The sequence below is a fragment of the Cnephaeus nilssonii genome (assembly GCF_951640355.1).
Source record: "Cnephaeus nilssonii genome assembly, chromosome: 23".
NCBI classification, from domain to species: Eukaryota; Metazoa; Chordata; class Mammalia; order Chiroptera; family Vespertilionidae; genus Cnephaeus; species Cnephaeus nilssonii.
In genome coordinates this window covers 13,545,925-13,559,221 of record NC_137094.1, presented here as the reverse complement: position 1 = coordinate 13,559,221, position 13,297 = coordinate 13,545,925, and the positions used below count along the sequence as shown (strand labels likewise).

At 45.7% G+C, this 13,297-nt stretch overlaps 2 protein-coding genes across 8 annotated transcripts in view; one reads left to right on the top strand and one right to left on the bottom strand.

Moving 5' to 3' along the window:
* Positions 1-5,210, bottom strand: part of CNIH3 (cornichon family AMPA receptor auxiliary protein 3) — a 128,846-nt gene extending 123,636 nt beyond the window's left edge. For 4 of the 6 annotated variants that reach the window (XM_079763381.1, XM_079763383.1, XM_079763382.1 and 1 more), the window contains exons 1-2: positions 5,010-5,210; positions 3,151-3,227 (exon numbers count right to left, since the gene is read on the bottom strand). In XM_079763381.1, coding sequence (XP_079619507.1) covers positions 3,151-3,227; positions 5,010-5,076 — 144 coding nt within the window. In that variant the 5' untranslated portion in view covers positions 5,077-5,210. The other 2 variants (XM_079763385.1, XM_079763386.1) reach the window with 2 other exon arrangements.
* The window catches only part of WDR26 (WD repeat domain 26), a 38,135-nt gene continuing 29,933 nt past the window's right edge, over positions 5,096-13,297 (top strand). The window contains exons 1-3 of one of the 2 annotated variants that reach the window (XM_079763371.1): positions 5,096-6,137; positions 8,006-8,105; positions 8,206-8,310. In XM_079763371.1, the coding sequence (XP_079619497.1) occupies positions 5,719-6,137; positions 8,006-8,105; positions 8,206-8,310 (624 nt within the window). In that variant the 5' untranslated portion in view covers positions 5,096-5,718. The remainder of the gene's footprint in view (positions 6,138-8,005; positions 8,106-8,205; positions 8,311-13,297) is intronic. The other variant, XM_079763372.1, reaches the window with a different exon arrangement.

The following is a 13,297-nucleotide window of genomic DNA, read 5'->3' as shown; positions in this document are numbered from 1 at the left end:
ACAGTTAGAAAATGCAAATACTGAAGAAATAAGAACCTCCTTCCTCACCACTTGAGTCCTTCCAGCCAAAGGTAAGCCTCTGTTTATGCTTTTTATCTTCCCAAGAAAAAATATGTTTGCATATATATTCATTTATTTACCAAAACGAATCACATGCACACGTTCGGATACATACTTTTTAACTTAATAACACGCCTTGATACTATTTCCACATCAGCGCACGTGATTACCACATTCTGTCTGCTCTCACACACAGTGTGGCAGTGAGGAGCATCTCTATACACACAGCTTAGTGTTAACATGTGTTCTGGGTTTGTTTTTGTAGTGTGACCTACTAGGAAAGTCAGTGCAGCAACTACAAACTACTCCAGGCGGTCCATCTCAGCTGTGTGGTGAGAGAAGAACAATCCTCGGTTTATTTCGGTTCCTTTGGGAAACTTCCTGAGACAACGGTGGTTCACACCACGTGGATCTCGGGGGCAGCCTGAAGGGCCCACGGAGAAAAGGACCAAGTTCAGCTTAGAGGAGGTGAATCATTCTACCTGTTCGCTTCCGTGCAACAGCGCAGCACAGAAATTCTGTCTTTGCACTTAGATCCACCTGGCGGGCTCCCTACCCCACGGGCCAGGAGTGAACCGAATGCTCATGGCATGAATGGAATGCTTGTAGAAGGGGAGGCACAAGCAAGTGCTGGGGAGCTGTGCATGGAACCAGCAGCAGGTAAAACGGCCAGATGACTGTGACCTTCACTCTAGTGCACGGCTATTGGGAACTCCCTGCTCATGGAAGACCAAGATTCAGGATGTTTGCCTAGAGGTGCACGGAACACAGCTGAGTGGCAGAGTTGGGGTGGAAAAGTGACTACAAAGTTCACAGCTCAAAAATATCCTATATAATAAAGAGCTAATATGCTAATTAGACGGAACAGCAGAACGACCGTCCAGGAGACCTTCTGGATGAAGCCAGGGCTGTGAGGGCCGGCCAGGGCTGCAAGGGCTGGCCAAGTCAGCTGGGGCTGCGAGGGCCGAGCCCCCTTGCATGAATTTCATGCATTGGGCCTCTACTTAATAATAATAAAACCATCTCCTAGCTTTAGTATACTTAGTGGCCTCACATTCTTTTTGGAATGGTGAAGGACTTAAATTATATTTGGAAACCTGTCAACACAGTGTTTTTCCAAATGTTTACCTCAGTTGACTCACATCAATTCTATGGAGCAAGTAGGTCCCCACTTCAGAGACAAAATGATGGTGGCACAGCCACGTTAAATGACTTGCCCACGGCCAATCAGCTGACTCAGTGTCCTGACTCTAAGAACTGTGCTCTTCCCTGCATTCTCCCAGGACCATTCACGTCGGACACACCAATTTTAGAACCCCAGACCAAGAAAAGCTCAGAATGAAGCCAGAGAAGTAAATATAAATAGATCCCTCTCCAGGGATACCTGAAATCCTGAAAACTACCTCTTCCTAATAGAACTTTAATAAACTGAAAAATATTCATGTTGCTAAGTTGAGATACCAAACTTAAACCTGGGCAGAAGAATAACAGTCTCCACTAGTTTTACAAAGATGTCTGTGGAAATCTGGTTTTATGTTGTATTATGAACACCCCGCTCTATCTCACCTTTTTAAAATCTAGTAGCTCTCCATTTTTGGTTAGTGATTTGTCATTTAGATATCTAACACCTGTTTCTTGAGGTTTTCTCAGTTAGGACTGTCCTTGATGAGTGCTTTTCACATTTTTTTTTTTTTAGAATGGCTTACAGAAGAAATGGATTTAACTTTGTAAAGCACAGACATGTATGTGCCATAGACACCAAACTTTCACAAAACCAAAATTACCCTTCCTATGGGTGGTTTACTTGGTTATTTTCTATGCCTTCATACTTTTTCATTTCATTTTTAAAAATATATTTTGTTTGTTTTATACACACACACACACACACACACACACACACACACACACACTAGAGGCCCAATGCACGAAATTTGTGCAAGGGTAGGCCCTCATAGCCCTGGCTGCTGCCCCGGCTTCATCCGGAAGGTCATCCGGGGTAGTTCTGCTGTTCAGTCTAATTAGCATATTAGCTATTATATAGGATTTTTTTAAATTGATTTCAGAGAGGAAGGGAAAAAGATAGAGATATAGAAACATCAATAATGAGAGAGAATCAATGATTGGCTGCCTCCTGCATGACCCCTACTGGGGGGGATTGAGCCCACACCCTGGGAATGTGCCCTTGGCCAGAATTGAACCTGGGACCCTTTAGTTCCCAGGCCGACGCTCTATCCACTGAGCCAAACCGGCTAGTGCTTAAAATGTATTTTTATTGATTTCAGACAAGAAGGGCGGGGGGGGGGGGGCAGGGGGGCGGGGGGGAGAGGGAGAGAGAGAGAGAGAGAGAGAAAGGGGGGGGGAGAGGAACATCAATGAGAGAGAATCATTCATCGGCCTTTCGCATGCCTCCTACTGGGGATGGAGCCCACAACTGGGGCATGTGCCCAGAGGGGGAATCAAACCGTGACCTCCTGGTTCATAGGTCAATGCTCAACCACTGAGCCACAACAGTTGAGTTCATTTCATTTTTTAAAATTGTAATTATGGGTGAATACATTGATTTTATGACTAAAAAATGGGTCTGAATAACACTGGCTTAGGTTATCTGGCTTCAAAGAATGTATACACTAGTTGGGAGTGTCATGGGAGCATTGTTCACAGACATATTATAGTGGAAATCCTTAGAGGTCAATCAGGTCAACTATCTGCTCTGTAACTGACTATACATCCCTGACAGAGGGGGGATATACCAGTAAGGGTTTGAACATCTCTAGGACAAGAAGTCACCTCCTGTTTGGAACCTAGCACAGGACTGCTCACATCAAGACCTGTTCAACCAGTACAGACCAGAAGCTAAATGAACCAAACACCTCCATATACATTCCATGTCTTTTTCCTGAAAAACAACTTCAACCTTTCTTCCTAAACCCATCTCAGTCTTTTCCAGAAGGGCAAAGAGGGGAAGGTCAATCAGGGGGGCGGAGGTCTAGAAAGGCTCCTCTTTGATGACTTGGAAGGCGGCATCTTAGCAAGTTAAGAAACGACGACAGGCAGCCTTCACCCGTGGAGGCCTGCGTGGGGGATACTCACCATGAGGGCTGGGAGGCTGGAGGTCGGCAAAGGCTCCCCGGAGGAGGTCCCAAGTGAGCTCAGTCTTGGAAGATGGACTGCAATCAGAAGGGTGGGGAGAAAGTGGGAGGGTGTGATCAGAGTGCACGCGGATGCCGTTAACTCAGAATCCTAATAAGATCCGTCTTGGTCACGTAAAAAAATAGAAAAGCTGGGCCACCCATATTGTGTTTAGATAGCAATGTCACCCTTACCCCCCCCCCCCCCACACACACACACACACTTTATCCTCTTACTTTTCTCAATGCCGTGTCAGCCTTATCAGGAGCTACCACATGAGTGTTTCCTTGATGGAAGCTGTAGACCTTATATTCCGAAGCGTGTCCCCCATGCTGCCACGGGCCCAATAAATCATTACAAACCTTTTTTTTTTTCCCTTTGGCCAAAATTAAGTTTTATACAGACCGTAACAACGAAATTAATAGTCGGAAGGTTGTTTCAAGTTCATAGACAAACAGGGACCTTTGTAGGCGTGAACTATCTGGTAATTCAGGCTCTGCGGGACCCAGTGACAGTGCCCTGTGAACCTGAGCAAGAACTCAGGTCTGTCTCAGGAGAACACACACACACACACACACACACACACACACACACACACACACACACACGGTCCCTGGAAGCAGCGTTAAGAGATGAGGACCACAGAGCCCAGTCTCCGTCCCATCCCGCACTGGGCCTCCTCCACCTCCCTCCAGCCTGAGGACCCGGAGAGCTCAGATTCTTGGACTAATGTCTCATCAACACCATTTCTTTAAAATTTAGTTTTCCCAGATTTCGAAAGGGCTGTCTCCCCAGGGCCTCCAAGTCACTCTGAGGTCTCAATGAATCGGAAGATTCAGGGATAGAACAGGCGTTCGTGGAGTCAGATTAAGTGTTTCAACCAGGGAGGCTACTTCCGGGCAGGATGCTTGTCCCATTTCTGAGAAAATGTCTGTCCCTGGCAGGTGTCTAAGACGAGCAGCCACATCCTTGTTAAATGACCGTCTGGGGTCACGCAGAGCATTCACCGGGGGTCCAGACTCAGCCCCGTGTCACGTCCACACGGAACAGGTGGCTGTGACCCCCCCCCCTTTCCCCCTAAACACCCAAGCCGGGGTCTCGAGTGGAGTCTGAATTCGCCATGGGAGGCAATGGGAGGCTGTTGCTGTTCTGTGGCCGCTGCCTACGCGGGGCGGGCGGTGAGGAGGGGGTTCGGGGCGAGTGCTGAGAAAGAGGGGACCCCCACCCCCCGACACCCCCGCCCCGCGCAGCCCTCCCCGCCCGCACACCGCGGCCTGAGGGACGCCCGGTCCCTGTCAGGTGTTGCTCTCGCCTCGGTTGTTACTTCCGCTTCCGGGTGGAGCCCAGATTCTCAGCTGCTCATGTCCACCCTCCCGAGAAGGCCGCGGGCCCGGGCGCGCGCGGGGCGGCCGGCGTGGAAAGCCGAGGTTCTCGGCCCTGACGAGGAGCCGGGGGTCCCAGGGGCGGGTCCCGGTCACCGTGACGTGCGCGGACGGGGCCTGCCCTCACCCGGCGCCGGGACGTGGTGGCCACCCGTCGCCCCCGGCGCGGACCCCTCCGCAGCCCGCTCCCCGCGCCTGACGCCTGCGGGTCGCACGGGGTCCACACGCCCCCACGCGCGCGGACGCGGCCCCGGGGCGCCTCCGGCCTGAGGGCGGGACCAGCTCCCTCCGCCCCGAGGCCGCCCCGCGGGGACCGGGCCGGGGCCGGGGTCGGGGTCAGGGTCGGGGTCGCGCCCCGCCGCCCTCGGGCACCCCGCCCCTCACGGCCCCGCCGCCGGGCGCACGTGCCGGGTGACAGGCCCCCTATAGGTTCCATACCTGCCACCGGAAGTGAGTGAGGAGGGCAGTATAGGCATTTCCTGTGACGCCAGCGCCTGGACTCCATTAGGCAGCAGCTGGGGGAAGAATCAACACACCGGGGAGCGGAGCGCAGCGGAGCCGAGCACAGAGGCGGCAGCTGCCTCGCTGCCGCCCGCCGCCCGCCGCCCGCCGCCGCCGCCGCCGCCCGGGCCCAGCCCAGCGGCGCCCCCGCCGCCGCCCCGCCGCGACCCCCGGGCCGCGCACCCCGAGCTGCCTCCGGGAGGGGGGGGGGAAAGGGCCCGGATCCTCCTTCTCCCCCTCCTCCTCCTCGCCCCCCGCCCCTCCTCCTCCCCCCCTGACCCCCGCCCGGCCCCGCACCCCGACCCCCGCCCGCCCCCGCCTCCCCGCCCCCGCCTCGCCCCCCCGGCTTCCCACCACGGCCTCTCTCGGCGAGGAAACTCTGGCCTCCGCTTCCTCCTCCTCCGACTCGGACACCGGCGGAGCCTCCCCGCCCCCGCGGAAGAAACCCCGAGCCTCGGCGGCGGAGGGGGCAGGAGAGCCCGGGGCCTCGGCGAGCCGAGCAGGCCTCTCCCCGCCGTCCTCGTCCTCGTCCTCGTCGTCCTCCTCCTCCTCCGTGGTGGTAGTGGTGGGACTCCCCCCGGCCGCCCCTCCCGCCGCCGCCGCCCCCCACCGGAGTAGCGGCCACAGCCTGGTCAGCGGCAGCATCATGCAGGCCAACGGGGCAGGAGGAGGAGGAGGCGGCGGCGGGGGCGGCGGCGGCGGCGGGGGCCAGGGACAGACCCAGGAACTCGCCTGCCTGTCGGCCCAGAACGGGGAGTCGTCCCCCTCGTCGTCGTCGTCGTCCGCGGGGGACCTGGCCCACGCCAATGGGCTCCTGCCCGCCGCCCCCTCCGCCGCCAGCAACAATAGCAACAGCCTGAATGTCAATAACGGGGTCCCCGGCGGGGCCGCCGCCGCCGCCTCCGCCACCGTCGCGGCCGCCTCCGCCGCCGCCAGCACCGCCGCCGCCTCGGCCTTGGCCACCCCAGACCTGGGCAGCAGCCTCAAGAAGAAGAAGCGGCTGTCCCAGTCGGATGAGGACGTCATTAGGCTGATAGGACAGCACTTGAATGGCTTAGGGCTCAAGTAAGTCTCCCTTTGCAGGCAGCCGGGGCGGGCCGACCGGGGGGGGACGGAGGCCGGCGGCGGGGAGGGGGCTGCGGGGAGCTCGGAGGGAGAAGGACTGCCGGGCACGCGGGGCCCGGGGCCCTGGAGGACGCGGCTCGGGCTGGCCGGCCCGAGAGGGGGAGCTGGCCGAAGGGGAAAGGAGGGGAAGAAACATCCATCAGATGGGCCGGGCCGGTGGGGGATTGGGGAAAGGGGTTGTAGAAACCGAGAGATCTCCCCCCCCCCCCAATCCCCGCACACCTCGAGAGCCCGATTGTCAATACGGGCCTGCGGAGGGTGCCTGTGTGCGGTGGGGGAAGGGAGGGGGAGAGCCGGTGGAAAGAATGAACCTTGGAGGATTTGTTTTTCGTCTGTCTCAGAGGCATCTTTGTGGGACGCCTCCCCCCACCCCCCCACCCCAGCCATGACAGACAACCCAGGCCAACTACCAATCAGGAGAGACGATCGCCTACAAGTGTTATGGGAACCGAGGGGCTGGGATCTTGGGGAAGGAGGTTGGGTAAATCGGACGGGCGTCCTGAAGGCTGATACCGGGGCGGATGTCATGGAGAGGCCCTGCCGTGTGTGTCTGTCCCAGAGGCCGGCCCCTAACTCGACTGAAATCCCAGTTTAATACCGAGCGATGATTGCCTCTGCAAAAGGGACATCTGATCTGGTGAATCATTTATTTTCCAGTACAATCGAGGTGGCCTTCTGTACCTGAAGTAGGGTGAAGGGAGACAGCGACCTTGGCCCCAAACCACCGTTTTGTGTACACAAAGAAAAACTAAGGGGTGGGAGGTGGGGGGGCAGTGCTGAGGAGCCCCATGCAGAGGCACAGGCTGAGGCAGACTAAGGGGGAAAACATGCCACTCCATTTCCTAGCTCCCCGGCGGCGATTAAAATAAGCTCCGATGCTAGCCCATGTTGTGTTGGGGTCACAGATTCCTTCTGGGGGAGGGGGGAAAAGAGCACTTTTTTAAGGTGACACAAGGATTTTGATTCTCGGGCAGATGGTTGATTGCACTGTTTAGCTGAAAAATAAATGGGGCTGAATAAGAAAACATTGGGACATAAACATGTAAGACTGATGAAGATTCCTAGGTGTCAAAATATCTAAGCCACTTCTGATGAGTCTTTTATGCTTTCAAAGAGAAATATAGGAAGATTTCACTTTTTTGCCAGAAGGAAAAGGAATTAGTATGAAAAGAGGTTTTGTAAATGCTAACGCTTTACTGAGACCAGAAGCAAGCTGACAGCAGCAGGAGGAAATAACTCGTGACTGTTTGGAACCTACACCATAGTAAATTTGCTATTTTTAGTATAGAGAGAAAGGGGATGATTTTTGATGCTGGATTTATTTCCATTTTAAAGACTGACCTACTAGAATTTCTATGCAAACGTGGTATCAGGATGTAAGACTCTCCCCTAATGGCAAGCCATGGCTATCACCTTGTATGGAGCTAACATGTTTTATCTTATGAAATGGACCAGGGTTAGTAGGTGGATCCTGGTGTGTGTGTTTTCCACTTATTTAACCAATTGGTCACAACATGTTTTTAGGAATTTTATACTTCATTTAAACTTCTGAGGCATTAAATGGCAGAAGTAGGAAGAACTTACTTTGATTCTAGTTTCAGGAAGGTTTTTAACTTAACTACATATAAATGAAGGTGGCAGTTTAAAAATCAAGTTGGTTTAGCCAAGCACATGAAAGCTCTTTATTTCTTTTTTCTTCATGAGATCAGTTTAAGAACTTTTGCAACTGTTTTCATAGACATTAGTTTGTTTGGAAGAGTAAACCCTGAACGTGGTCAGGTCGTTTTTACACTGTATCTCTCCTGCAGCCAGACTGTTGATCTCCTCATGCAAGAGTCAGGATGTCGTTTAGAACATCCTTCTGCTACCAAATTCCGAAATCATGTCATGGAAGGAGACTGGGATAAGGTAAAGTAGGGCCTATAGAGCTGTGTGGCTGCTGCTAAAATTATGTATTTGACGTGCATATTGTGACATTTCTGTTTTTCTCTTATACCAATTTTTGCAGGCAGAAAATGACCTGAATGAACTAAAGCCTTTAGTGCATTCTCCTCATGCTATTGTGGTAAGAGGCGCACTTGAAATCTCTCAAACGTTGTTGGGAATAATTGTGGTAAATACACTTTTGTTCTTAGTTTCACATTTATGCTTATTTTAATAGGTTATTGATAACTCTAGGCTTCTGCCTCTTATAAAAGATAAGGCCTAAAAAGAATTAAATTTCATATAACTAAATTTGTAAACTAAGATGAGTGTTTATGATGTGTTGAAGTTTGAGCTCTGTATTTTTAATAAGTATGTCTTTTGAACCTAATTTACAAATTAAGCTCTATACAAAATTATATCGAAAGATCATGCTTTCAGTGCTGTTTCATGGGAGTTCTATACTTCTAGAATCAAGGATAAATTATACTTTTATATTATTTAAAATACTGAATGTGCTGGTAAAGAATGTATTTGGGTGTATGTATGTCTATAGGCCTTAAGTAGCTGACACTAATTTTTTTTCATCTTTGGCAATTATAATTATAGTTCATTCAAACCAACTCTATTGGTGTGCTCACCATTTTCCATTCTTGCATTCCAGTTGTGTGAATTGACAGTGTCAAAGTTTTTATAATATGTATGACTCTGGTGGAGGGTTTGTATGTGTATTTGACCATTGGGTTCTGCTTACTGGCCTTATTTCCCCAACAAGATCAATTTAGTAGTTTACTTGTTAGCCTCTTTCATAAATCTTAATGAATCTTTTATACTGATAGGCTTTAATTCTTCAGTAGATATTGCCGAGAGAGGAGGGAATACAATTTTTTCTAAGTGCTTGTGATTGGAAACCATGAAGAATCAGCTGCTTGGCCTCTTCCTGCTGGCTTTTTTACTTCTAGCTGATTGATTTGTTGTCAGAAGCAGTTTCCTGTCTGGTGGGGGAGGGACAAGGGTGAATAGGAAGTGAAGTAAGGAAACCAGCTGTTTGTTAAATATTAGTAAATGAGTGTTACTTTTGTGTTTTTTTAAGTTGGGTCAAACATTGATCTTTCTGCCTTTGTCTATAAACCTAACAGAGTCTCCTGTTTTTGTTTTTTGGGTTTTAAAAACAAATCTTAATTACAAAAGTTTTCAAATTCTTAATGTGATTTTATACAATTATATAACCCTAGAGAATGGCCTTCAGGTGAATTAAAGGTGCAAACAAATATGAACAAATGCTGGTTCATTTAAATTGATTATCTTTGTATTATCTTTTTTTCTCTTATTAATTATTTAAAATACTAAAAATTTTAACTTGCTATTATTGAATCAGATGGTTGATAATTAATTAACTCATGGAATAATCAATTCCATGGTCAGTTTTTAAAATGAAAACACAGAAGTTAAAATAAACAAACATCTATATTCAAAAGGATTACAAATTTTCCAATGACTAAATTTTCCCCAATTAGTGTGTTTGGAGTTTTAAAAAGAAAAACACCTAAGCATATTTTAACTGGCCAGCTTTTCATAAATTGTTAGCTCTGATGGAATGGAAGGTGACCCTAAAATAAAATCAAGGCATTTAAAGCCAAAATAAGAATTGGGGTTCTTTTCCCATCAGACAAGCTAGCACTGCTTCTATGGTGACAGTAACGAACTTGCCCATGGACTGTTTTAAAATAAGGATGTGATTTCTTGGAGGACTGTTTTCCTTTTTTAAGCTTCACCCAAATTATATCTGTAATTTAGTAGTAAAAATTTGAATAGGCTCACTTCCTCTTTTTATGTTTTTATAGTAATTTGAGACTTTTGTATTGGATTTAGATTATTACTGTATCTCATTAGAAACCTTCATTAGAAGCAACATGTTAACTGAATAAAGGTAGTTGTAGATAATAAGGAGGAATCCTTTCTTTTTACAGCCTGTTCAGTCTATAGAACATTCTAGGATCTAATAAAAGATGAAGATTAAATCTCTGGCTGAGCCTCACGCCATCAAACTGTTTAGGTATTTATACAAAGAAAGGGGTTCCAGTTTTTATCTTACTTTAAGCATTGATGAATCAATTGCTTTTAAAAATGCAGTTCAGCATTTTTTTTTTTCACCTTTCTACGTATGTTTAGGTTGACTCCTCTCCCCCTCCTTCTCCAGAATATAATGTAATGTAAGCATGAGTTTGTAGTAATGCCTTAGAAGACAACTATTTGGTGGGGTTTTTTTTAACATAACTAATTTAACTGTATAGCCAGACACACTTGATGACTTAGTCTAGAATAAAATTGTATTTTACTTTTTAAACCTGAATGTTTTTATTGACCTAATCCACTCTCCACTTTCCCCGTTGCACCTTCCTTTCCCTACCCCCATATTTTTAAATGGTTTCCAGTCAAATAATACTAGAAATAGCAGAATTTGCTCTGGATTTTCTAGAAGCTGAGCTCATGAATCAACATATTTTTAGTTTGGGTTCAAATATGCTTAGCCATGTCTGAGGAATTGGGTGGGTATTTGAGGTCGATAACATAAAACTCGTATATGTCTAAAAATATGTTTGATTCTTTATTTTTCAATATAATAGAAATATGCTTAACAAAACCATTCAAATATTAATGTGCAAAAATGAAATAGTTTATTTTAAAGTCAAATAGGGAGGAGTTTTGAGAGCCATGGTTTAAATATAATTCATTTCCCCTTTCCTCTGAGTCATTTAATTGATATAACTTGGTTAAAACCTTGTTCCAGAGTTAGTCAGAACCACTACTAAGTTGGCTAAGAGGCTGTTCTTGATAAACAGACTTCCTGTGTATCGTAACTTTTGAGTTCTTCCCCCCCCCCCCCCCCCACATTGAGTTCAATGTAATTATATGGGAGGAAAGGATAAACCAATACAAATATTGGGTAGGCAACAGCCAGATTTACCATGTGAAACTATCTTTCAAGCTGTCCTATTCATTTATCAATTTCAAGTTTATATTAGATAGCAAAAGAAAGAAACACTGCTGGACCCAAAGATGCTGCACCAGACACCAGAAATAATCTAAAAAATTAGGAGTTGGGGAAACAGAAAGGAGAGTGCACTTTCTCTTCTTTTGTTTCTTTCCTTCTTCATTTAAGAAGCACGTGGGCTTTTACAAAACCAGGAGTAAAGCCCTGACCCCTCATTTCAGCAAACTTGAGTTTTGCCTTTTTTAAAAAACATTTTTAGTAAATAATTTAACATCATTTTTGAAAGATATTTATTTTCTTGAAACTATATTTGTATTTTTGTGCCTTAAATTTTGGGAAGTGAAATTCAGTTTTACTCGCCATCCTTATCATGTGCATCACATACTTGATTTTAAGTAGAATAAGTGTTTCCTCTCTCAACCACGTCTCTGTCTGTGCTTGGTCAGCAGCATGTTCTCTGCCATGTGCACCACCAAGATTTGATACCAGCTTCAGGATATTCTTTGTCTTAATCTGGATAAAATGACTCAGAGAAATGTTCTTGCACTGCTTTTATAGCATTCCCTGTATACAGAAAATCGTGTTTATATTGGCTTCTCTTGCCTTCCTCTTCTCTCCTCCTTTGCCTCTGCCCCATAGAAAGAGAATAACATGTTCTAGCAGGATCTTGGTGGGAAAATAAGGGGAAAATAGCACTTGGGACACTGTCCCTACACACGTTGGAATGGGAGAGGGGGTGTGCATAAGACCTAATGATTGATACCCAATAAATAAATAAATAATTTGCCCTGAATTTTAAAAAGTTTTCCCCAAATTCCCAATTGTTAAGAAAATTTAATGAAATGCAAATGCTGGCCAGCTTCATGTGGCATTTAAATTTAAAAATTCTGTAACAAAATATTCTCCAATTTGAATCAAAAACACTATGTGATACGAAACTTTTACCAGTATACTGATAATGGAAATATATGAACTCTTCACTTCATAAAGAGTTGAAATTTTTTTAAAAGGGTAAAATGGTGAGAATATCCAGAATTAACCTCAAATATATTTTGATTTTTAGATTGTTTTGTTTTATTTAGTCTTCTGTTTTTGTTTTTTGTCACCTGATGGATTTCACATTATTTTTTAATTGGGTATATAAAAGTAAATTTATGGTTGCATTTACAGCAACACTTTTTAGAGCATCTTAGAAACTAATCTGTTTCTGAAACGCTCAGTCAGCGTAACTTTGTGTAAAATTTGGTAAGTGTAATTTTCCTATAGTTATAGGAGCTTATCTCATAGTTGGAAATTTTTCCTATTGTTCTTTAGCTATAGTTTTAAGATTAGATTATTACCAAGCATAAGCACTGTATCTTATAAAAGATGTATTTAAATGTATGCCTAATTTATATGAGAGGGTTTGTTTTGGTTTATTTTCTCTAGAAGTCATTTTTATCAGCTGGTAGGTTATGCCTTTCTTCTAAATATTCCCTAATAGAAAATGTTGAAGAGCAGTTATATGATACTTTTAATTCCATATATAAATGATAATTTCTTCAAACCATTTTTTGAGAGAAATATATTTTAATGTGTTTAAAGTAAGCATTAAATGCTTTTTAAAGTAAGTGGATTTGAGATTTTTACCACTATTTCTTGGATTCTCTAAATATAACTAACATTTCCTATCGACTAACAAAATTCTCTATGTACATCAGTTAGCTTGCAAGCTCCACCAGTAGCAGATATAATGAAAATCCCTCTAAGCAGTGTCCTTAATTAGGTTTAAGGTTTAGAAGAAATTCCAAACTTGATATTCATAAATCTCTCTTTTCTCTAGCAAAAAGCTGCTAAGATTTTTCAAGTTACTTTCCATCACTTTAAGTTAAAATAATATAGTAAAGGAACATTAGAAAATACTAAAGCCCAGCACATTTCAGAAAAAAACAACACCTAAATGTGAAAGTATTTCATAAGTTGGAAATGGTTTATCCTTTAAGGGGAAAGAGCTGATAATTGTCTGTGCTTCATAGTTAAGTGTATCAGTGATTAGATTGTTTCCAACCCGCTAAGACAAATATTGAATCTTTTTTAAAACCTTGGCGTTGAACCTTTATTGTCTTTAGAGTGAGTCCCATCAGGCTTATGCTTGTCCACTTCAGTCGTAGGAAACTCGGTACTTTGCGCACCAACCTTTAGT